General features: G+C 46.4%; 1 protein-coding gene across 3 annotated transcripts; it reads left to right on the top strand.

Annotated features, from left to right (window-relative positions):
* The first annotated feature begins 248 nt into the window (after positions 1-248).
* LOC143839509 (uncharacterized) lies at positions 249-4,380 on the top strand. 3 transcript variants are annotated; one of them, XM_077341614.1, is made up of 3 exons: positions 249-2,805; positions 2,985-3,068; positions 3,348-4,380. In XM_077341614.1, the coding sequence occupies exon 1, from the start codon at positions 1,540-1,542 to the stop codon at positions 2,167-2,169; it is 630 nt and encodes a 209-aa protein (XP_077197729.1). In that variant the 5' UTR covers positions 249-1,539; the 3' UTR covers positions 2,170-2,805; positions 2,985-3,068; positions 3,348-4,380. The 3 variants fall into 3 exon arrangements, with proteins under 3 accessions (XP_077197729.1, XP_077197727.1, XP_077197728.1); XM_077341612.1 differs by having other exon boundaries at positions 249-3,068; XM_077341613.1 differs by having other exon boundaries at positions 2,985-4,380.
* Positions 4,381-26,135: the final 21,755 nt, after the last annotated feature.

Raw genomic sequence — 26,135 nt, forward strand, 5'->3', positions numbered from 1 at the left:
TCATGGAAAGAATTTGTCTAGGGACAATGAATATGGAAACCTAAAACAAATAAAATTGATGGGAACCTGATGGGAACGCAGCTTATATTGAATCAGAGCCTTAGTCCATCAAGGTGCAGGGGGTTGAACTAGATGACCCAGGAGGTCCCTTCCAACTCTATTATTCTATGATTCTAAGGGGCATTTCCCACGGCTTAAAAATAGCACAATGGTTGCTGATTGAAAACGCTACTAATTTGCCATAACGCACGACGTCGTAAACAATCTGCAACAATCCTGAAACCGACCCGCAAAAAGCGCTTCGTTGTAGCGCTTCTAGGGGAATCCAGAAAACTGGATTCACCCTCCGGATAGCGATACACTCCTGCAACCAATCTGCAACAGTAGCGCTAAAGACCTGTGCGTTACCATTGTTGCGGGTTCTTCAAAGTCCCTCCTCCCGAGCCTGTCCTCCAAACTTCCGGCGAACTGTTCGCCATTTTTTTTTTCTCCGAGCGAGCGGGGATCTACGAGGCAACGGGACAGCGACTGGCTTTCAAGCACGATCACTTTCGGAAATTCTGCCCGGACACCACAAGAGTTTTTCACAAGCACAGTGGCACACACCGTCACGTTCCCAAAATTTGCCCAAAGCTTAAAACCCCGTCTACCATCGGCCAGTCCTAGCGGAGTCAACGTACAGGGAGCATTTTAAAAAATTTTCCTCTGAGCGTGCCAACGAACATTCGCCGTTCGCAGTCTCCTGCTTAGCTTAGAGGGGTTCAATAGACATGATTCGTGGTGATTTCATGAGGGGCGGCTTATGTGTAGTGGGTCTTTGTGTGGTTCCCAGTGCGTGCTTGTGCTTGGGTGCGGACAACCCCTTCCATTGGCGGCTAGACCTCCGGCAAGCGGAGTTGCCGTCCCCCGTTCATTTTAAAAAATTTTCCTCTGAGCGTGCCAACGAACGGTCGCCGCTCGCAGTCTCCTGCTTAGCTTACAGGGGTTCAATAGACATGATTCGAGGTGATATCATGAGGGGCGGCTTATGTGTAGTGGGTCTTTGTGTGGTTCCCGGTGCGTGCTTGTGCTTGGGTGCGGACAACCCCTTCCATTGGCGGCTAGACCTCCGGCAAGCGGAGTCGCCGTCCCCCGTTCATTTTAAAAAACATTCCTCTGAGCGTGCCAACGAACGTACGCCAGTTACATGTCATGTTTGGTTGATTTATGCTGTGGCTGGTGAATATTATTGGGGAACTGCCGAGTACTGCCGCACTTGCTCTCGGTTGAACACCGGCATGCGTTTGTGTAATGGCGGACATTTTCCTAAAATGGCTCCCGCTGCATGTTCAAACTGCTCTTCTCGCGTGTAAACGAATACGCGCATGCGTTAAGTCAAACAACAAGGGCGCCAATCTGGCCATTAGGAGCAGATCCTGTTCCCGCGCGAGGAGTTTTGAACGTGACATGTGACCTGATGTGGCCAATGTGCGTGTCCCCTGCTGCCCTCCACCAATCAGGAGCCGGCTAGTCCCTTTGTCTTTGTGTGCGGGAAGGTATATGATCCGTTGCACCCTGCACCTCCCACCACCATTTTGCTCAGCTACTAGCAAAAGCAACATGGAATCGTCTTCTCAAGCCTCGTCCGTCCCTGCAACCGGCCGTGGCCCAACTTGGAGGGACGCGGAGATCAGGGACCTGATCGGGATTTTCTCGGAGGAGAAAATCCAGGACGCGTTCCAGTCCTCCCACAGGAATAGGGAGGTTTTTGAACAAGTGGCTATTAAGATGCGCGCCCTGGGCCACAACAGGACCGGCCTTGAATGCCGGTCGAAGACGAAGACAATGAGGGCAGAGTACATGAGAGCCGTGAACCATAACAAGGGTTCCGGCAACGAAAAGGTGACCTGCCCCTACTTCGAGGAGCAGCGCCAGCTGTACGGGGACGGGGAAGGATCCGGCAGGCCGAAGCGCGTCGGCCGGAGCCTTAAGGTGGTTCGGAAGCCGGCTGCCCCGGTCGAGGAACCACCCGCTGAGGAGGATCCCGGCGAGGGAACCTCCTCCAGCTTTCGCCCTCCACCCCCCGTCCAGCAACGAGCCGCGGAATCGGTAACGCTGGACCTGATCGCCATCGTTCCTGGGGAGCCAGAGGAGGCTCCTGAGCAAACGCCCCTTGCCTCCGGTAAGTGATTTTCTTTTTATTTTATATTTCCTTTTAAGCAAATGTGTGTTCTGACGTTTGGGCATCGTTTTCTCGTGTGTTCGTTGCAACGCATAATACGGTAGGCTGTGGAGAGCTTGCTGTGGTTACTATTTGAAACGGTTTTAATTTTATAATTTTATAATTTAATTTTTAAAAGATTTTAAAAGAAGGTAGGCTGTGGAGTGCTTGCTGTGGTTACTATTTGAAACGGTTTTAATTTTATAATTTTATAATTTAATTTTTAAAAGATTTTAAAAGAAGGTAGGCTGTGGAGTGCTTGCTGTGGTTACTATTTGAAACGGTTTTAATTTTATAATTTAATTTTAATTTTTAAAAGATTTATTAAGATGGTTGGCTGTGGAGTGCTTGATGTGGTTAGTATTTGAAACGGTCATGTTTAACCAACAGCCCCAAAATATTTGCAGCATGCCTCGCCCATAGGCCTTCTGCAGTACTTTGGCTCACAACTTTGGGAGCTTGCTTTGTGGTTCATGGTGTATGCTTGCTCGTTTTTCACTATTTTCTGCTCTTGTCCACAGAGACACAGTTGCCAGGGACGGGGCCCCTAGAGTCTCCAGCAGCACCTGACGTGGATAGTGATTCGGGGGCATCAACTAACATTGGTAGGTATTAGTAAAAATAGGGGGGGGGGCTGTTTTAACTGCTTTGTGCTTTTCTGTTTGTGCAGGGCAGCAGCACTGCTAAGAGAAAGAAGAGAGTCCCTCTGCGTTGCTGGTGTAGGCTTTGAAGCTGGCTTTGCCACCCTTTGGTCCTAGATCTGTTTTTTTTCCTTTTTTTGCAGATTTCATACCCGGAACACAGGAGGAGGAACAGCCTAGGGTGCTTGGACCTCCTGCCCGGCGCAGGCGGATACAGATTCAAGATGGTGAGCGTGCATGACCTGTTCCTTTCGAGCCATAGCTGCAGGACAATGTCGCTAGGCACTAACCATGTGCTCCCTTTTAATTGTTGAGAGTCCTGCTGTGCAAGTAGGCAAAAGTAAAAGCACACCATGGGCAAACAAACAATAGCCATGTGCTCGCCGGGGATTGTTTAAATTCTTGGCAGGAAAACACGGGGACAAAAAAGAACACCATGTCCACCATGGTGTGTTTTGACTTTTTGGATGTTACTAACAGTTTTGTTTCTCATTTTTTGCCAACAGAGGTTCTTTCAGATGAGGAGGAGGAACCACCCCTGGCTCCAGGCAGCCCACCACCTAGAGGTGCGCTCCCAGCAGAGGAGAGGCTTACGAGGGAACGCGGCAGGCTGAGGCGCGTCTCCGTCTTGACAAGCGTGGGAGAGAGGCTCCTTGAGCACTGCTATGAGGAGTCACGGCGTGCCGCGGCCGCTGACCAAGCCATGCTCACACTCATTGCCCAGGAGGGGAGAAAATTGAGGGCAGTCCTTAGAGAGACAAACCAAATCCTACGCGAAGGCGTGGAGGAGGTGCGTCTGATAAGGAGACTCATGGAGAGGGCTGTAGCGGTCATGGAAAGGGCCTACCCTCCACAAATCGCCCCCCCACCACCACCCACACCAACACCACCACTTCCAGCACCCACCCCACCGACTCCCTCTCAGAATGCCTCCACCCAAACAAGAAGGAGGACTATTCTCGGAAAGAGAAAAATAAAACCAGCAGACAAGTACTCCCCCTCCTAGTTTTGCCCACTTTTTCTATTTCATGTTATCTGTGTTTTGTTGTTTGTTGAATAAAGTTTATATTTTTGACTCTGTCTCTGTGTACCCTACTGTAGAATCTGCAAGGCTGAAAGCGGCCTCTCTAGTGATTGTGTATATTGTGGTTCTGCTGTGTGGGTTGGAGGTTGGAGGGGTGTTAGTTCAAGGAGTTTTAGGAGTGTGGTGTGGGGTTAAATATGTGCGAGTTTAAGAAGTCACACTGGAGTCTTGTTATAAAATTTGCAATAACATTTTATTTTAAAAAACATTTTAACAGGGGAAAAACATTAGGGAATGAAACTTGGAGCCCCACCAGCACCACCACCCCCCACCCCCCTGGAAAACCAATTTTTTTTAACAAAAGTATACATTTAACAGGGGAAAAACATTAGGGAATGAAACTTGGAGCCCCACCAGCACCACCACCCCCCACCCCCCTGGAAAACCAATTTTTTTTAACAAAAGTATACATTTAACAGGGGAAAAACATTGGGGAATGAAACTTGGAGCCCCCCCCCCCCAACCCCTACCCCAAAACACAAACAGGAAACAAAACTCAGGTCCCACCGCTCCCCTCCCCAGCCCCTTCCATCGCCCTAACTCTCCTGCACAGCCGTCCCACGGTCCCCCTAACTTTGCGCCGGAAGAGCTCTTCGTCCTCCTTCTTCTTAACTGTGGGGAGGGAGAAAAAGTACACATTAGTACCACACATATTTTCAAATTTCTTTAGTTTACATGCATACACTTTTAAGTGGCCTTAGCCACAGTGTGAGAAGAGTTGGGCAGTGGGGAACATAACCTACGCTCTTCCGCCTCCCTCTGTTGCCTGTGCTGCTCAATCTCCCCTTTCAGCTCCGCCACTTGAGCCTCCAGGGAAGTAACTCTGGCCTCCATGGCACGCAGCCTTGCCTCCACAGTTTCAGCTATAGAAATCAAACAAAGAATTTGATCACACTCCAAAAGGAAGCATCACATCAGGCTCCCATATGGCTCCGTGTGGGTACACACACATGGGTCTCCCTCACAGACATAAAACTCTCACCTGCAGCCTGTCCCGAGGTGGAAGGTCCCTCTTCCTCCCCCTCCTCACGCTCAGGTGCTGTTGCCAGCTTGGATGGTGATTGTGTGGCTGGGCAAAGAAAAAGACAAATCATAATTAAAAGCACACAAAACAGAGATGAAACACAGCTGGTGGACACACCACAGTTAGAGTCTAAGCGCATAACCAAAGTGGTTCTACAGTACTGGCTGGCTAAGTCTGAGGGGGTTGACAGCATCTAAATACTTTCTCGAATTTCATTGGGGACAGTAGGGGAAAGAGGCAGCTAGTCATTCCATGCATGTTTAAGGGCAAAACACAACGAGGGCAGCACTCACCCATATGCCTCCTCATGTCCAGGGGGGGCTTCCCAGCCTTCTCCCATATTTTCACCATCTGGTCGTGGAAGACCGTCCTCCCACTTGGCTGCGGGATCCCCCCCCACTGTTCCAGACTGTTTAGGAAGTCCAGCTTAAGGCGCTTGAATTTTGTCCGGACCTGCTCCCAGGTCCGGACATAGCCCCTCTCCCTCAGCTTTGAAGCCAACACCAGGTAGGCACCCTTGGTGTGGCAATGGGTGCTGGCCATTAGGCGGCCAACACTTTTTGATTGTAGCACCAGCTCCAGAAGTGCCTCAGCCTCGGCGCGCTGCCAGAAGGAGCCCTTCCGTGGCTTCGGCATCTTCGGAATGACGGTTAGGGAACGAACGTGCGTTGCTCCGATCGACCACCCCGTTTTTTAAATGTATCAAAGCTGCCCACCAATAAAATTATTCCTTGGAACATGAGTGGATTGATCCTCCGGTTTGACAGGGGTCGCCAATACTTCCTGGCTACCCGCCTCCCCGAACTTTCCCCATTCAGCGCTTCCGTATTGTGTTTGTCAATTTCAGTGGGGAGTTAGCATTTAGGGCTGTCAAAGTGCTTTTGGACCAGAGAATCCCCGTTTTTTTGCTGGCAAAGTACACAAACCGCACAAGACAAGGTTAAACAAAGAACACAAAACTTTATTCAACAACAGAGTAGGAAAAACAATTAAACACGCCTCCTGTTTCTGTAGATGTGGGTGGCTATGGCGTCCCGAACCTTGCACCCCTCAGCATATATCCTTTTTCTCCTTGCTTCAGGGATGTCCTGTGTATCCTGAAGGACTACAGGTTCAGGTTCGTCCTCAGGGAAGGGGATGTTATGTCCCTTGTCCTCGCATATGTTGTGCAAAATCACACATGCGATTATCAGCGGAGTCACATTGTCAATATGTACATGGAGTCGTGACATTAAACAACGGAACCGTGACTTCAAACGTCCAAAGGCACGCTCCACTACATTCCTTGCCCGGGAGTGACTGAGGTTGTAGTGGCTCTGCACGTCCGTCCTTGGCCGCTTGTAGGGAGTCATGAGCCAGCGTCGTAATGGGTAGGCTCCGTCCCCGAGGACCAACGCCGGCACACGCACGCCCTCAATGGTGGCGGTGGGGTTTCCTGGAACAAAGACCCCTTCGTCCATGGCTTTCCTGAGGTTGGATTCCCTGAAAACAAGGGCATCATGCCTCCTGCCACTCCACCCCACCTCGGCATCGATAAACCGGCCGGAGAAGTCCACTGTTCCTTGCAGGAGAACAGAGCAAAAGTCCTTCCTGTTCCCGTACTCTTTTATGCTTCCCCCGGGGGCACGGATAGGGATGTGGCTTCCATCGACGGCCGCAAAACAATGCGGGAATCCAAGCCTGGCAAACCCGTCCATACTCTGGAATAAGGGAAAGAAAAGAATATAAGCCATGGCATGTCAGCGTGGGGTGTATCGCGTCTTCGTTGCTGACCTGTCAAACAAGAAAAAAAATTTAAAGGGCAAAGGGGATGGAATGACACTCACCGCTCCAAGCCGGTCTCCGAGGCACACGACTTTGCTGAACAATTCCGCCTCCATGGCGAGGCAGAACTCCTTAAGGATATCGCCAACCGTAGTGACTCCGAGTCCGAATTGCTGGGCTACTGTCCGGAAGTACTGAGGGGTGGCCAAGTACCACAATGCGGCAGCCACCCTTTTTTCAACTGGAACGGGGCGCCGCATGCCAGTGACTTGCCTCTCCATGCGTCCACGTAGAGCCTCCACGAGTTCAAAAAATGTCCCCCTCGACATCCTGAAGTTGGCAATCCAGTGGTCATCATCCCAGCGAGTCCACACAAAATTCTCCCACCAGTCAGAGGATCGTTCGTCCACCCAGAACCGGGGGGGGAACCGGACCTCTGCCAGAGCTTGCCAGCGTTTCTTGGCCGCCATGGTTACCCTTACAGAACGTCTTCTGCTGCTGGTCAGCGTTCCGGCCACCCGTTCTCGGTACTCCGCGATAGCATACGTCCGACGCGACAAGGCGGTATTCATGCGCTGGACCACCGCGAGCATGTAAGCCAGCAATTGAAAAATAAGCCTCTCCATTGCAACGTTGACCTGTGCTGCGGGCAGTAGGCTACGCAAACAAAAGAGTGAGGCCGACCGCGTGTCTGCCCAGGTGCATATAAGCAGGTAACCTGTGGGCGTGTACTGTGGGCGGGGATTAACCAATCAAACATGTCAATGCATCTGGTTCCTAGAAAACAATAGAAAACACGTTCCAAGGGCGCCAATGATCGGACGATAACGCGTTGCTACGGGGTTTCCTGGGTTTTTTAAAAAAAAAGGGAACCCCGACAAGTTCGGCTTCAGGGTCGAGGTCAAAGGTGTGCCTGCAGTTTGATTGACGGGCACGGGAGGCCAGAAGCGCTAAAAAGGGACCTCCTTTGTAGCGATAAGACGGAGAACCGGAAGCCTGTGGGTTACGAAAGTGGCGAGAAGTGAAAGTGCCAAATTCCGCAAAAACCGCAGCTGTGCGTTACGGGCACGGCTAGTTACATTTCGCTACTTGAAGTAGCGCTTTCACAAACGGCAACCAAATAGCAACTTTGAGCTCTGTGCGAAATGGCCCTAAGTTATTGTCTAAGTAAATAATAGTATTGTCTGAGTAGCCTGGCAGCAGCTCTCCAAGATCTCAGGTGGAATTCTTTTTCATCATCTGCTACCTGATCCTGTTATCCAGAGATGCCAGAGACTGAATGCAGGGCATTCTGTGTGCCAAGCAAATGCCATGAACCCTCCCAGTCTGGGCTACAATTAAGTCACTCAGCCAAACCTGGATTGGGAAGGTGAAGTTCTTTGGGGCAGTGAAAATGCTTCTTTAAAGGTTCTCGGTAACCAGTGATTGGACCTTATTCATTTTTGGTGAATGTATTGAATGAAATTATTTACTGAACTGATGAAGGTCCTATGGGCCTTCATACACTCTTAGAGCCTTTGAGCAAGAAATAAGAAACAAAGATTTCTACTAGTTGCTTTGTGATATTCTTCAACGGCCTTAACATGTTTTTTTCCTCACGGTTTGTGACTCCGTTTAGGATGGCCCTGCTGGCGACAAAGATGAAGATAAACTGGCCTTGAGTCACTGATTGGAAACAGGGCCAAGCCATGTTCCTTGTACACAAGCTAGTTGGCGTGGTTTACGGACAACGCAGTCGCTGCTGAATATAATGTAGAACCACACATCACTAAGCAGCAGCAATTAATTTAATATTAACTGCTCCAGCCTTCAGGTTCAGGCAAATAGCGGATGAAAGAGAAATGACTTGATTTCTTAAATTGCATCCTTTCATTAAAATCTGGAGGCAGCCGGCAGCAAACAATGTTCCTATTGTTGCAAAAATAACCTGGAAAAGTACAGTAAATGATGGCAAAAAATAAAACCATCTGAAGATCGCCAGGTACAGAGCCAAGTAAGGAATCTTGCCCTGACAGCACTTTTAGAAATACCCTTTGTGTTATCCAAGTAACTGAAGTAGCGATAAAGTTTTGAATGACTGTAGGTGGGATAATATTACTTGGAGAAAAGAGCAAACTTTCTCCAGTCCCTCCTTCTCCCCATCAAACATTTCTTTTCCTGTTTCATTGGATAACTACTGAAAACTGTATTCTGTCACATATAACACATGACTGTCTTACCTAGGGCTTTTTGGTGGCTGGACTCATCAGTAAGAAGTCACAGCACCTCCCCCCCCCAAGTCCCCAGTGAGTAATGGGAGGAAATCAGGGCAACCTTATGTATAAATGGGCATTTTAATGACCTAACTGACTTCAGTTGGGTTATTGTGGTTCTGGTTCCAGGAATTCCCCCCCCCCCCCTTTGGTTCTTGTCTCTTCTGTAGCATGCCAGATTAACTGGTTGCAAATACTGAATGGGAGTAAAATACTGGTACAGTTGGCCAGACCTCCTTCACTCATCCCCCTCCAGATAGAGAGGAACATTTCCTCACATTTATAGGGAACTTTCCCTGACAACATGATCATTTTGAACATGGCTCCTGGAACATTTCCCTTTCTCTCGGATCAAAAAATAAACATCTTTGATCCAGCTCAAAGGAAAAACCACAAAGTGGCTGGTGGCAGAGTAGCCATGTGAATGCATAACCCACAGCCAATAAGCTTCACCTTCAAAATGATAAATCAGCATATTTATTCCCCCTCTTTGAGCTTTCTCTTCCCTCACCTAAACTACTGTGTACCTTTACTTCATGGTCCAGCTAGGAAAGGGAGAGGAAAGCTGGACTAGAAGCCCAAGCATGATGTCATGTCCACATCTAGCCCTCTGGCCTGGTCTGAATATACAGTAGCTTCTGTGGCAACATGGCAGTGGCAAAGGGGAGAGACAAATGTAGGACGATGAAGGTGGTGAGAGGCATGGGACACATGGGCAATAATTGTTACCACTTCCATCTATTCTGTTTGCTGCTGCGGACAACATAGGGCAGGGGATATTTTATATGGAAGCAACCAAAGAAACTGGTGATTGGATACCAATTTTCTTGCTATCAGGTTTGAAGCTTCTAGTAGGGGCAGGTGAGAAAAACAAGGCAGTCAGTTTTGCAAACCTGAATTGATAACTTAGGGTAGCCTGATCTTGTCAGATTTTGGAAGTTAGCAAGGTCGGCCCTGGCTAGTCGTTGGTTGGGGGACCACCATGGAATATCAGGATTGCAATGCAGAGGTAGGCAATAGGAAACCACCTCTGAATGTTTCTTGCCTTGAAAACCTTGAAAGCCTTATGGGGTCATCATAAGTCACCTGTGAGTTGATGGCCAAAACAATAATTTTCACTGCACGGGGAGAAGGTGTGTGCTTTCAGACAACAACCACAACAAAGAGTATTTTATTATTGATGAGTAAAGTCTAGATAATGTTTAATTTACATGGAACAGGAATAGAGTTTGTATAGGATTAACATTAGAAAAAAAGGCTCTCATTTTTTTTTGTTGTGGACTCTTCTTGGCTCTGAAATCTCACCTAAGTTTAATGGACAGGTGAGCGGGAAACAAATCAATCTTTTTTGTAAATTTAGGTCTGGAGCCAAAGCTTTCCCTTGTCAAGCTACAAATTCCTAGCGGCATCCTTGTGTGACTTTTAATTTCACTGGAGGAGAATCAGTAATTATTTGTAGTTTATCTTACCTGTGGAAAGGATTCTTGAAGTGCAAACTAATTATGCTTTTAAATAAACTGATTGTCCAAGTAATAAATGATCACATTTTCTAATCATTGGGAAATTTATGCTACTTTATTCGAGCCTCATCGTGCAGCATAGAAACCACGGTAAATCAACCGGAGACGAAATGTCTCAATTAAATTACTGAAACTTCTACAATAGTGACTCAGCCAGGAAATGTCTCAGAAGGCACCTAATGGAAACCAAGACACTGAATGCCTATGATCCGTTGAGAGGAACAGACTCATGCGTTAAAATCTAGAACTGCTGGAAGGTGGGATTTTAATAGAAGGAAGCAACATTACTCTTTGGCAACATTATTGATCCATCAAGGAACAGATAAAGAGAAGGTTGGAAGATTGGGGAGAGGATGTCTTGAGCTGCTCTGAGAAGCTACCTTTTTTCATGCAGTCCAGCAAGGGTACTTTCCTCAGGCAGGGGGGCATGTTGCAAATCTATGGAACTCAGAGGCTCTCTGGAATGGGAGAGAAGAAGAGTTGGTTTTTATACCCTGATTTTTTTCCACCAGATGGAGTCTCAAAGCGGCTTACAATTGCCTTCCCTTCCTCTCCCCACCACAGGCAAGTGGGGCTGAGAGAGCCCTGGTGTTACCGCTCTATGAGAACAGCACTCAGGGCTGTGACAAGCCCAAGGTCACCCAGCTGGCTGCATGTGGAGGAGCAGGGAATCAAACTCAGCTTGCCAAATTAGAAGCTGCCACTTTTAGCCACTGCAGCACACTTATAAAGACAAGCCTTTAGGAACAACAACAAAAATAGATGCTAAATAAACACCTTTGGTGGGTTTTTTACATTTGTAGGCATGAACTCCCAAGTGGGCAAAGAGCCGATAGAGGGGATAAACTGCAAGGTAGAAGCAATGCAGAGTATTGGATCTGAGTCCAATCCAACAAGATTTAGAGAAATTTTGACTCACACTGCAAAAGTCTTGTTGTCTCTAAAGTGCTCCTGGACACCAAGCCACCTGTTCTGCTACCTACCTTCTGAAACGACATGAGACTTTGAAAACTTCACCCAGAACGGTCATATTTAGGAAGAACAACTAGTAAAGTTGTGAGGTTAAAAAAAAAAGAATGGTGTGAAGAGATCCTCAAGGTTATAAAGACATTGGACTGCTGTTGGCAGCTTGCCGAAAAACACAGCAACTTCACAACTGCTATAACTAAGCGAATGATTCTCGGTGGGGTTCACAGTATTCCATCTGTCATACGCACACAAACAGAGAGAGACAGAACAAAAGGATCCAGGTGGTTGACAAATGATGGTCAGGTAATGGGCAGTCTATGCATTGCCTTTGGTGTATAACTGGGAGCCAACGGGCTTGTGGTGCAAGTCGTGAAAAACGATAATTGGATGAATGGTTCTGGCCGGACCAAATGAAAAAGCCAGACATGAGGTGTTTAGTGATAGCTGGTTGTACAGTTCAGTTCAGTTGTGTGAAACAAAGAGGTTGACGCCTGTGGCAAAAGGCATGACAAGAGACAGAGTGGCCATTGTCAAGGTGGGGCCTGCAGATCTCCCTCAATTATAACTGATCTCCAGACTACTGGGATCAGTTTCCCTGGAGAAAATGGATACTTTGGCGGGTAGACGCTATGGCATTGTATGCTGGTGAGCACCTTCTCCTCACCAAACCCCACCCTCCCTGCAGGCTCCACCCCCAGAGCTCCAGAACCATCTCTAACCATTAGTGGCTCTTATATATTTGGGAAGAGCCACTGTGGGAGGAGTGGTGTCCGGGGCACATCTGGGTGTCCGGACACTACTTACGACACAACGGGCCAATCCGGGCATACCCAGCAAAGCTGGGCACACCCAGATTGGGCTGGCCCTTGGATCACCCGCCCCCAGTAGCCTCGCAGCCAGACTATCCCTGGCCTTTGAGGAAGGCACTTCCATTGTGCCCTGGCCTGCCCACTGCACTGTGGGGCCATGTGCACAGTGCCTTCTACCACCTGCTGCCCACCAGACTAAAGACAGCCCCTGCCTCCGATCTAAGCTGTGAAGAATATGTCCCCTCACAAATTCCTCAGGGATCCAGCCAAAACACGACAATGCCTCTGAGCAAGTGCAGAGTTCCCCTGCTGCCCAAGGCATGTGCAGAGCACCCTTCCACCTCACCACTGCCGACCGTGCTGTTGAAGAAGAAGAAGAGTTGGTTCTTATATGCTGCTTTTCCCTACCCAAAGGGGACTCAAAGTGGCCTACAGTCGCCTTCCCATTCCTCTCCCATTCCTAGGCAGAGCACTGTCGAGAGTGAGGGAGGGCTGAGGAGGCCATCACCTCAGGGAGGTTTGCAGCCACACCGCCAGCACCCCCTCTTGCCCTCCCCTCAGGAGCCCTTCCCTGCCATCCCTTCACACTGCAGCTGGAGGAGTGCCCCGTCTGGCCCAGCCCTCCCGACTCTGGACCCACCCCCTGCGGTTTGACCAGGTAAGCCTCTCCTAGCCTCTGAGGAGTGGGAGGAGAAGGCAGCATGGCTGGCAGCGGGGGAGATGGACTCTGGCCATGCCAGGCCCCCCACCCGTAGTGACATTGACCCAGCAGCCTGCAGCGCGCACAGGTAGGCCAGTGGCTCCGCCATCGGGAGCACCCACCGCTAGCACCCGTTGCATTCCTGGGTGCAACAGGCTTTCGGCCTAGTACACGTATAAAACAAAATTGGTGGCAGGGTTTGTTGTTGTTGTTGTAAAAAATTCCTTCACAACTGTAATCGCAAATTTCACCATTTGGCCCCAAGTGACACGCTCAGGATTATATATTGTCATGAGTTCTGCCTTTCTTGCCCAAGGACTAGACGGTGAATACTAATCTCAGTACAAAGGTTCTGCCTTCCCTGGCAAACCTGAGGTCCAGTGTTCGGTTGATGGGGACTGATTAGGATTCATTAAAGTAATTGGCAGCCACCCGTGACATTTCATTTTCCGTTAGCGATACAGGATCCGAACTCCCTTGGAATTAGGCTTTGTCAAAGGCTTACTTAACTGACCTGTAAATGAAATGTCACATAAAAGCAGGGCTTTCTTCATTGTTATGCCAACAGCGTCCTTTTAAATATAATAACAAGAACACAATAATAATAATGGGCATTATTAAAATAAGCCTAGGAATTAGGCCACACAATAACGGTGCAGCATTAACGATGTGTAATTTATGAGTACGTGTACATAAAGACATCTCGCTGATTAACACAATTAATTTGTTGAAAGCGACGTTTGCCCGCAATTGCACAGGCTCAGTAGCAGAATAAAGTGAAAGAGTGCGGGCGGAGAGTCAAGCAATTTTTTTATAAATCAAATAGATTTGGGAAAGCTGGCATTCTCCTGATAGGAATATAGTTTAATATCTGTAATTATGAATGGTCTTGATTTTCCCATTTATAAAAAAAAGGTAAAGTAGAGGCAGATCATTCTCAAGTTAAAAAGAGAGAGAAGTTCTGTTACGATGTGGAACAGCTTGCTCTAAAACTGTCCCACAATGCTGAGTTATGGTTATTAATTCCCCCTCCTTTCCAATAAACGAACAGCAAACAGCAGATCTCTGTGCAGGGATGCAATACAGATCAGGGATGCAGTCCTAGGGAAAAAGTCTCCAAGAAGTGGGCAAATACAGGGCCCATTCTGCATATGATTGAGGTAAAGGTAAAGGTAAAGGTATCCCCTGTGCAAGCACCGGGTCATGTCTGACCCTTGGGGTGACGCCCTCTAGCGTTTTCATGGCAGACTCAATACGGGGTGGTTTGCCAGTGCCTTCCCCAGTCATTACCATTTACCCCCCAGCAAGCTGGGTACTCATTTTACTGACCTCGGAAGGATGGAAGACTGAGTCAACCTTGAGCCGGCTGCTGGGATTGAACTCCCAGCCTCATGGGCAAAGCTTTCAGACTGCTGCCTTACCACTCTGCGCCACAAGAGGCTCCTGTTATATTACTGTTGATCAAAACCATTTAAATTATGTTAATTTAGAACCAGTGTTGGATTATTGTTGATGTTATTTCTGATAATGTAATATGCTTCGGCCATTCTATGCATTACCCCATGACGTTATATGTAAACCACCCTGAGCCATATGGGAGAAATCCATCTGAGAAATAAAGCCATCTGAGAAATAAAAAATAATGCACTTCCAGTGTACTTTTATGGCTGGGTTTTCCTTTGTGAACCAGGAAAATCTTCTAAAGTGCACTAAAAGTACATTATCCAACATGTGTGGAATGGGACCTGATGGTGCAATGCAGACGCCCAAAGTAATACATACTGCTGTGCAGAAAGACGAGTCCATAAGGAAGGAACGGCAGGAATCTTACATTTTATTTAATTCATTTGTGCCTCACCTTCCCCTCCAATGGGGACTCAAAAACCTCTTACAGCATTCTCCTCTCCTCGGTTGGTTCCTCCCAGCATCACTGTGAGCTTAGGCTGAGAGAATGTGACTGACCCAAGGTCACCCAGCGTATCTCCATGGCACAAATCGAGATTTCCACCCAAATCCTTAGTATCCCAGCTACTAGTCCTGTACCCTACCCACTACACCACACTAGGTCTACAAAGCTTGAGAAGAAATTGCCTAAAATTGGCGTTTGGCTATCAGATGTTAAGCATCGCCACACCATGGTCGCCCTGGTAAAGCTGCATGTGAACAGCGCTGTGGGTTGGTAGTTCATGATGTTGACCCAGAGCAAATATTTATAGCTCCTTGGTCTGTTTTGGTCCGTCAGCAACTGATTAATGTGAAGCATTCCCTGACACACTCAAGACAAAATAGGTCCACTGGGACCGGCTTTCTTCCTCATAATGATCCTCTCCTGGCGCACTTCCAAACTCCTACCCAGCCCCCTGAGTCTGACAGGCTAGGTCAGGAAACAAGGCAGGAGAAGCAAGGCCGCCCCATGAGGGTCCAGCACTGTAATCCCACAAATCCTCACCTTAAAAAATAAAATAAAAACAGTTATCTGTAGAAATCAGAAAACATTGAAAGCCAGAACATCTGTTTTACCCACAATTATATTGCCCTCCTTCCCTTCTGCCTTCCAAACATACATCATTGTGTGCTACAACAGCAGTTTGATTTTAGAAACGTTTTAGTACAAGTGGGGAGTTGTAAATACCTGAGAGCCAGTTTGGTGTAGTGGTTAGGAGTGCGGACTTCTAATCTGGCGAGCCGGGTTTGATTCTGCGCTCCCCCACATGCAGCCAGCTGGGTGACCTTGGGTTCAACACAGCACTGATAAAGCTGTTCTGACCAAACAGTAGTATCAGGGCTCTCTCAGCCTCACCCACCTCACAGGGTGTCTGTTGTGGGGAGAGGAAAGGGAAGGCGACTGTAAACCACTTTGAGACTCCTTTGGGGAGAGAAAAGCGGCATATAAGAACCAACTCTTCTTCTTCTTCAGTAATCTCAGGGCTCTCTCGGCCTCACCTACCTCACAGGGTGTCTGTTGTGGGGAGAGGAAAGGGAAGGCAAATGTAAGCCGCTTTGAGACTCCTTTGGGGAGAGGAAAGGTGTATATAAGAACCAAATCTTCTTCCTCTTCAGTAATATCAGGGCTCTCTCAGCCTCACCCACCTCACAGGGTGTCTGTTGTGTGGAGAGGAAAGGAAAGACGAATGTAAGCCGCTTTGAGACTCCTTTGGGTAGAGAAAAGCAGCATATAAGAACTCTTCTTCTTCTTCAGTCCCATGATGGCCCAGTCCCCAAATTCAGCAGCAGCAGTTCCAACACTTTGTTCTGTCCACTACACAAACTACCTCGCTCCAGGGACAGTTCTGGCCCAACTGCTTCAGCACAACAGCATCCGCCTCAAAATGGCCTGAAGTGCAGCAACGTCCTACACTGAAGAACCCAAAGGAATCTTCTGAGACAGCTGACTGAAGAACCCTGAGAGTTCTGTGATGGAGGAATAAAAACAGCCCCACAAGACTGTCCCTCGGTGACTTTGCCCTCTCCCACATCCTCCAAATCTCTAGGAATCTCCCAGCTCAGAGCTGGCAACCACATGTGACAGGATGGCGGGAAAGAATTGTTTATATTTTCCCGAGTTACTTTGAGGTAGGGCAGGATAACATATAGATGCTTTAGGATGCTTTGGGCTGATCCTGCATTGAGCAGGGGGTTGGACTAGATAGCCTGTTTGGCCCCTTCCAACTCTATGATTCTATGATTCTTCTATGATTCTATGGCTCAATGATAGATAGTGGTCCCAGCTCTATGTTGAGAAACACCTGGAGATTTTGAAGGTGGAGCCTGAAGAGACTTCTGCGGGGTATAATACCATAGATTCCACCTTCCAAAGCAGAGGGAAGGTAACTTCCACCACCACTTGTAGGGAATATTTAGTCTTCATTGAACTTTTTTTTTTTATGTTTTCATTATTTAACACAGTCATTTTTTCCTGCATACCTGGGACATCCCAAGTCTGTTGACCCTCTCACTTGTCTACGGGTAGATTGGTTTAGTGGCTTTCCTGGGAGCCAACCAAGTAATGCTGACATGGATAATTTATGATACTGACTTATTAATGCACAAATGGTGCTCATGAGCAGTGATAACAGCGCTGGGGAGGAAACAAAGAAGCAAGACAGGAGCAAGATCCAAATGGAGTGATAAATTAGGCAAATGAAGAAGAGAATGGGGATTTTCAAGCTGGGACAATGGGGCAGGAAATTCAAAAAAACATCCTTACAAGCAATGCAGCATTTTTTGCAGCAAGCTCTAGAAGTTTGCAGAACGGCTCTTGTAAATTTAATAAGCAGCTGCAGAGAGCTCAAGGTTAGTGCCAGATAAAAACTGATAGCTGGGAGATAATGTTGTGGATTACACAGGATCCAGGAGAACTAATTTCAGAGATTTTGGCCCTTAAAGGAGCTTTTGTGCTTACACCCTGCTTTTTAGCATACTTACTGGTCCTAATCAGCCTTAAGACCTTTATCGTCTTAAGACTGGTGAAAGTCTTTGCTGCATGGGGTTTTTCTTGACTGTTCTGAATGTATGGTTCTCTTGTCTTCGGGGCTTTAAAGGCCTTTATTTAATTAACGGATTAATTAATTTTTGCATTTTATCTCGCTGCCAGAGTGATCTGCAGCTTGATCTAACCTTATCATAAAGCATGTTTACTTTTTTAAATGCCAGACATATTCATATTAAATAGATCAATGAATAATTTAATTACTAGACATGGGAAGGCAAAGTTTATGAGCCAAATTAGTTTCCCCATCATTCACTGGTCTGAATGGGCCAAATCATTTTAGCTGAACTGTTTAAACTGTTTAAACCAGAAGAACTGAAATTTGTTCATAGTTTCCTGAACACAGCCAACAAGGAGAGCCAGCATGGTCTAGTGCAGGAGTAGTCAACCTGTGGTCCTCCAGATGTCCATGGACTACAATTCCCATGAGCCCCTGCCATCAAATGCTGGAAGGGGCTCATGGGAATTGTAGTCCATGGACATCTGGAGGACCACAGGTTGACTACCCCTGGTCTAGTGGTTAGAGTAGGATCTGGATGATTCAGATTTGATACACCTCTGTATCTCTGTTTTAATGAGCTCTGGGTAGACTAGGATCTGGGCTCATCCCCTGCTCATTACTAATTTCAGCAGGCTTCCACATGGGACTCCCACTTGGAGAACTGCACAGTTGTGTTTTATGACAGGGGATGGTCTTCTGGGTTAACAATCTCTTGATTCACCAGACTGAACCAAGCTGAAGGATGAAGTGTCAAAGGTCAACCAGGAAGGTTTTTGAGGCCTAGAATGGCTAACTTGCAACATCATGGCAATGAGGGAACATTGAAACCCAATGTTTCTGTAATGCATAGCTTCTGGAAGTAATAAAGAATGTGATGGATTCAACCGAGGGGTGGAAGATGCTAAGCAGAATGACTGGAGAGTCCGTTGGATGGCCAAAACATATGCAGGCCATTCCAACAACCTCACTCCTTGATCTCCTTTTCAAGGAAATATCTTTTTCTCTTCCCCTCTTTCTTTGTACTGAGCATTGAACCTGAAGAATTCAGCATAATTGTTCCTCACTCAGTGACAATTAGTTTATTAACAAAGAAACTGAATGACTGTATTGCACTACTCTACTGTAGTGTTTTACGTCTCTTCTTAAAGTACCTAAATGGCTCTCTGTAATATTTGAATAAAATCAGATAACATGTCTGCCAACGGTCTTGAAGATAAGCAGACGAATGATCTATCATTCATTACTTTAACAACTTAAAAGTACAATCTAAATCAATAGATCATCATCTCTGAAGTAATCCCATGGAAAGAAAGACACAAATGATGCTCGTCTAGCTTTGGGCTGGTGGGGGAGAAAGCCCGTCTACCTAAACCAGGGGTAGTCAAACTGCGGCCTTTCAGATGTCCATGGACTACAATTCCCATGAGCCCCTGCCAGCGTTGCTCATGGGAATTGCAGTCCATGGACATCTGGAGGGCCGCAGTTTGACAACCTCTGACCTAAACTGTTGGCTGTTCTCCACATCTAACTGTTCCTGTTTTGTTTTCTAGATATGGCTTTGCTCTCTCAAGTGCTTCCTATCGAAGGAGAGATTAGAGTGGCTCCTACATATCCCAATGAGAGTGAACTGAGGGCCACAATCTTTCAGAAGATAGTTCAGGATAGAATAGAAATGCCAAGGGAACACAAGGGCACTTGTATCTCAGAATGTCTGTTTTGTGCTGCAAGCTAAATGTCTGTGGTCTAATATGCACCTCTCTCTTTTTTTAAGTTAGATTCAAATGGGTAGCCGTGTTGGTCTGAAGTAGCACAATAGAATCAGAGTCCAGTAGCACCTTTAAGACCAACAAGGATTTATTCCGGGCGTGAGCTTTCGAGTGCAAGCACTCAGACGAAGAGTGCTTGCAGTCGAAAGCTCACACCCTGAATAAATCTTTGTTGGTCTTAAAGGTGCTACTGGACTCTGATTCTATTGTTCTCTTTTTTAAAGTCAGTCTTTACAAACAGCCATATTTTTAAAAATATATTATTCCACCCTTATTTTGATCTAGCTGTATTAACTATACCCAAAGGCATATCATATAACAGCAGGGTACCAGCTTGTGTTTTGGACAGCAAAATTCAGCTCCTTAAACTTTTTACGGGCAGGACGGTATGTAGGCATGAGAACTTGCCGGTTTGACTTCTGTGCTGCGCAGCACTGCTGCCACAAATGGCTGGAAGAGGTACTGCAGCTTCTGAGCTAAACAGGATACAGTTCCATCCGTGGCTTATACACCACTGCTGCCTCTGGCCTGACTCCTTAGTAGGACATGATACCAATTGCTTGGAAGTCCTGTTGGAATGCTGCCTGGGTACTGATGATGATGATGATGCACTTAAAAATTAAGTAGAACATTGCATATTGTCTTAAATTCCAAGGAACAGCTTGTGGTGAGACCAGCTTCTGAACATGTCCTGCAGCTCTCCTGTCCAATAGACCAGAATCTAGATCTAGCTATATAGGCCTAGAAATTGGACCTTGTACTGAGGCCTTTGGGGGATTGAATTGCTCTATAGCTAGACATCTTAAACATCAAAGAACAGTAGTCTGTGAACACATAAAAAACTGCTGAGCCTTACTTTCAGAGCTGAAATACATCTTACAAACAAAGAAAAGGAGACTGATGATGAAACTGTTACTGAGATCCACCCCATAAATGTGTATTTTAACTTCTTTTGTTGACAATTTATTTTGAGTATCGCCCCACATCAAATTGCCTAGCATAAAGATGCTACAGACAGAATTCGGTCTTTGCAAAGTTAAACCTAATATGAGGTTTTGTTTATTGCAGAGTTTTATATATTTTGAAAAAGACAAAAAGAGGGGAGCCATGTTGGATCAGACCAATGACCCATTGAGTCCAATATTCTGTGTCACACAGTGGCCAAATCACAGGTGCCATTAGGAGGTCCAACCAAGGGACCAGAACTCCAGAAGCCCTTCCACTGTTGCCCCCCCCCCCCCCGCCAAGGACCAAAAACACAGAGCATCACTGCCCCAGACATTATTTCATGGTTAATAGCCATTGATAGTCCCATGCTCCATATATTTATCCAATTCCTTCCTGAAGCTGTCTGTGCTTATAGCGGACATCATTTCCTGCAACAATAAATTCCACATGTTAATTCCTCTTCTATTGCTCATTAATTTAACCGGGACTTTCTCATTTGTAGTCACTCTTACCACCCTCTCTAGTTCTATATTGAACTGCTGGTTGAGAATTACAGGCATGTGTGACATTCAGGGAGGGAGATGTGGAATGTGCTACCAGAGGATGTACTGATGGCCACAGGCATAGACGGTTTTATAAGAAGCTGATTTTTTTATACTCCACTTTTCCCCGCTTGAAGGAGTCCCAAAGAGATTACAAACACCTTTCCCTCCCTCTCCCTACAACAGGCAGGCAGATGGGGCTAAGAGAGCTCTAAGGGAGGTAACATCAGAGGAAGGCCTCTATGCCCTGTCATTGGCCCTCCATAGCAGCTAGCTGGCCACTGCATGAGGCCAGATGCTGGACTTGATGGATCACTGGCCCAATCCAGCAAGGCTCTTCTTATGTTCTTAAGTACACAACAGGTTTTCATTATGCTAATATATGAGGTGTTGCCAAGGAGCACCTGTGCTGTTAAGACCTTATAAAAATAGAGATTGTGTGCCAACACGCTAGAGGAAATGATCAACATCATTTCTTAATATTTCCTCTGAAGTTATAGAAAACCTTCTTTCCCAGTTAAGCAGGGAATGTTTAAAAAGAAAGAATGAAAAGGTCGCAAAGAACAACTAGGTGAAATGATTGCAAAATTGCTATTTCCTAACATCAAGCATGTTATTCTGTTCCTACAAAAAAGGTTTACACTGTTCCTAGTTGTTGTAATCTTTAAAGGTCACTCTGACTGAGCATGGCGTAGTGTGTTGTTGTACTATCAAACAACATTGGTAATGTTTTGTTACAGATCTTAATAACTCTATGATGTGACTCTTAGAGGTTTAACTGGTCCCTTTAAATGGGGTTGAGAAATATTGAGGGAAAGGACTCCAGTGGGGTATAATTAGACTGACCATATTTCCTTGATACAAAAAAGGGACATTTGAATGGCAAAAACGGGACAGGTATTAAATGTTCTGTATTCATGAAAGATGATTTTTTAAAAGTTTTATGCACATATTGAGCTTACCATTATTCTTAAGTAACAGAACCCAAACAAAAATTTAGGGGAAAGGGTTTTTACCCATATCTTTAAATTCCAAAATGGTTTCTTAAAGCAGCCCCTAAAAGCCCAGAAGAACTAAGGGGGTGGAGCTCATGCGGTTGCAAGTTTACCAACTGCCCATGCTCCATGACTTTTTGCACCCTAGGTCCAAATTCTAACTATTTAAAAGAAATCAAACATAAATGAAAATGACATGGGTTGCATTAGCATATAAGCAAAGCAAAAATCAATACTACAGCAAGTATATACCTTTTATTAAAAAGGGGACACAATTGACATTTTTATTAAAATGAGGGGACAGCTGGGAAATGTGAAAAAGCGTACTGTCCCCTTCAAAAGGGTATGTATGGTCAGCCTTGGTATAATTCCATAGAGATCACCTTCCAAAGTGGCCATTTTTCTAGGCGAACTGATTGCTATCAACTGGGAATCAGTAGCAACAGTGGGAGTTCTCTTCAAAAAGGATGGGGACAAAATTGAGAGGGCGCAGAGGAAAGCGACGAGAATGAGGAAAGGCTGAGGGACTTGGGAATGTTCAGCAAGGAGAAGAGAAGGTTGAGAAGGGACATAATTGCTCTCTTAGACCGTTTCCACACTGGAAGCTTTGTGCCAGGCTGCAAGGCTGGAGTTTGAGTCAGAGCAGGTTGCCCTGCCTCTTCTTGCTCCCCCGTGGATTCAGCTCGGTGCACCTTGTCCACCACGGATATGTGCTGCTATACGGAAGCTGGGTCAACAAAGTTCCCAGTGCGGAAACAGTCTTGAAGTATTTGGAAGGTTGTCACTGACCAGCAGAAGCCCTTGTTGTAGCTAAGGAGCAGTAAATTCCATTGAAGATCCAGTCTGCTCCTTTTTTCAAAAAAAGAACAAGATGCTCTAACAACAGAGCACTGAGGAATTCAGAAGCATGTCAGATAAATGCAGATTTTATGACACATTTCCTCCCAGCATCTTCTGGTGACCTGAGACTTGTATCTAATTCTGTCTCCTTGAGCAGAACAGTTTTTGTACAGTGTGGAAATATGTGGCCAGGAGGGTGCCATGCTGCCTCACATTATTTATGTCTTGTTGCTCCAAAATATGTCTCCTTGGAGATGACAGTCTCCTGCTGCTGTGGGAAGCAAGAAGGGATTAAGAAATCCAGATCATCTGTTGAGATACGAGACGCTGAGCTTCAAACAGGGAATAATAAATCCTGCCTTTTCCTGCTCGTTGGTATACATGATGGCACTCCAAAACTCATCACACTACACAGAGGCTGAGTTTGGAAGTTATCGCACATTCAATGTGTTAATTTGCATTATCAGCCAGGGAAAGATCTCTGCAATGAAAGACTCTTTGATAAATTCTCGCTTGTTTTCCTTTTAGCAAATATGCAAAAAACTATAAAAGCCCTAGGCAAAAAAAAGTGAGAATACAAATACAAGCAATAATTAGATCCATTCCCTTAGCAAGGCTACCATTCATGCCAGCTGATTGTGAGACTGATCTGAAGTAAAGACATCTATTGGCAGTCTTTCAAGCAGCTTTCTGTAGATTTGAGAGTGAAAATGAGATGGGATTCTGGCTAGATGGCTAATCAAAACAAAATTGTGCATGGTGCTGGCACAGCAATTAGAGGAGATTGTAGACACTGTAAAGGAGAGGCCATTAATATTCAGAGTAATTTTGCATCGACAATCAGTTGATTTGTTATAATGCGCCTCCCATTACCTTATGTTATTTGTGCAAATATGTTTGCATCAGTTCAGTCACTGGGAAATGCTTCTTGATCTCTTACATAAACACTAGACGAGCTTTGTGCTCATGATTAACCTCTGTGACATAATTCCCCAAACGATAAAGAAGTTCCTCCAGTCCATGTGCAAGCCCATTGAGTCCACTTGTAGGTCTTCAGAACCGATGCATTAGCAAAGTCTTTTTGGCTATGATGTCCCATTGCATCTATGAATTTGGTAAATCTGGGAGCTTCTGGGTTGAGCCTGGTATTCTCACATAGCATTGGACAGCTCCCTGACTTCATTGTGTGTTGACCAATGGCAGCAAAGAATGAAGACTTGAAATGACTACTTGAAAGGATAAAGCAGAAAATGCCAAAACAGGATTACAGCTGAATATCAAGGAGACAAGAGAAATGACTACTGGGGAATTACACAACTATAGGAGTGACAATGAAGAAATTGAAGTTGCTCAAGATTTTCTGTCCCTTGACTCCATCATCAACCACAAGGGAGGCTGCAACCAAGGAATCAGAAGGAGACGGAGACTGGAAAGGGCAGCCATGAAGGATCTACCAAAGATTCTTAAGTATGAGGTTGTGCCACTGATCACAAAGATCAAACAAAGGTTCCTGTTGGCAGCAGAGGATAGGGTCTGCTGTAATGACTTTAAACAACGTGTAGAACTGTATGGGCTAGATATCCAGGGAATGGTGGGGATTCATAGCCAGAGTAGTTGAGCACTAAAATCAGCTGCCTAAGGAGGTGGGGAGCTCCCTCTTACTGGTGGTCTTCAAGCAGCAACCGGACAGATACCTATCCTGGATGCTTTAGGCTGTTGCTGCATTGAGCAGGGGGTGGGACTAGATGGCCTGCATGGCCCCTTCCAACTCTCTGATTCTAGGATTCTATGGAGTGAATTCGTGCCACAGAGTTCCCCATGTACAGAGGTGATTGTTTGATAACTGAAGGAAGCTGACTGATTTTGGATAACTGAAGGAAGCTGACAAGTGGGGATTTGTAAATACCTGAGAGCCAGTTTGGTGTAGTGGTTAGGAGTGCAGACTTCTAATCTGGTGAGCTGAGTTTGATTCTGCGCTCCCCCACAAGCAGCCAGCTGGGTGACCTCGGGATCGCCATAGCACTGATAAAACTGTTCTGACTGAGCAGTGATATCAGGGCTCTCTCAGCCTCACCCACCTCACAGGGTGTTTGTTGTGGGGAGAGGAAAGGGAAGGAGATTGTAAGCCATTTTGAGACTCTTTTGGGTAGAGAAAAGCTGCATATAAGAACCAATTCTTTTTCAGTAATATTAGGGCTCTCTCAGCCTCACCTCCCTCACAGGGTGTTTGTTGGGGGGTGAGAGGAAAGGGAAGCCGCTTTGGGACTCCTTCAGGTAGAGAAAAGCGGCATATAAGAACCAACTCTTCTTCTTCTTCTAATCCCCCTAAGTTTGCATCCTGCCCAGGGCTAGGATTTCCAGGCCTCCCCTCCTACCCCGAAATCCTCTGTTGTCCATTGCTGTTTGGAAAAAAAATAGTGGCAAAACCACTGCTACCCTCTGCACTGGCCCATCAATTCTGCGTTGTACCTGGAACTGACATAGTGACATCAGCAATGCTGACAACATCACACACACACACACAAACACACACACATGTTTCGTGTCCAGTCCTCCTCCTGGTTGCTAGACTTAGCCTGACAGCCCTACCTGGAATAATTTTAGCTTGGGGGGAGGGGGGATCCCCTCGTTCCTACTGAAATTTGATCTTTGCAGCAGTGGAGAAAGTGCTTCCCTGGACCCAGTTCTTTAAAAAGACACCGAGGGAGGGGTGGTATAGAAGTCGCACGCATAAATGAAATCAACCATTTTTTAAAGAGCGTTTAATCCGGTTTTGCCCTTGCTTCGTCTCTAGATTATGGGGGATCTGGTTTATTACAACGCAAGAAGCAAAAGGCCTGCAATTGTACGTGTGAAAAGATGGGCTATCATTCCTTTGGTGTGCCCTTGCCATGACCCGTAACCATTTCTCTTACGATGAAGTGATTCAAAGCAGTCACAGGAGAGTAAATTTAAGTCACTGTTGGGTCCGGCGTTTCCTGACCAAGGCCGCATTAAGCATTTCTCACTATCAGTGCCAAACTTTACTTTTAAGTTTCCCCCCCTGGATGTGCTATTGAGGAGACCGGATGGCATGCATCAGCGTAGTTCCCAAGTGCCTATGTAGCTGTGATCTATTACTGTTCCCGAGAGTAGGTTACGCTTGACTACAACTCGTACCACTTCAGCAGCTAAAGAAGGGCCATAGATTATAGCCATAGGGTGACTCTCCTCCTTTGTGTATCAATAGGCCCATAGCTTATCTGCTGTGTCCAGAGTGCCGTGGGAAGAGAGAAGGCTGCCTGTATGATACACCTCCCTGTCTCCCCCACACCTCAGACACCTTCCCAGTTTCTTCCCTGTTGCTAAGAGGAAAGGCCCTCAGGCGAATAGTGGCCCGTCCTCCCTTACGTTGGTGTTGGCTGTTTGGGGTGGTCTTGTAAACTGGCAAAGTCCGCCCAAGGTTCCCTTTCCCATTTGCAATCATAAGGCATGTTTTCAGACAGGAGCTAACAAGATCTGCTGAACAACTGGGAGCAGAGGTAGTGCTAGGATTGCCAGCTGCCACCCCCAGCTCCCAATGCTCACCACTTCCCAGCTGGTCAAGCAGGA

This window comes from Paroedura picta, chromosome 6 (genome assembly GCF_049243985.1).
Source record: "Paroedura picta isolate Pp20150507F chromosome 6, Ppicta_v3.0, whole genome shotgun sequence".
In the NCBI taxonomy this organism is placed as follows: domain Eukaryota; kingdom Metazoa; phylum Chordata; class Lepidosauria; order Squamata; family Gekkonidae; genus Paroedura; species Paroedura picta.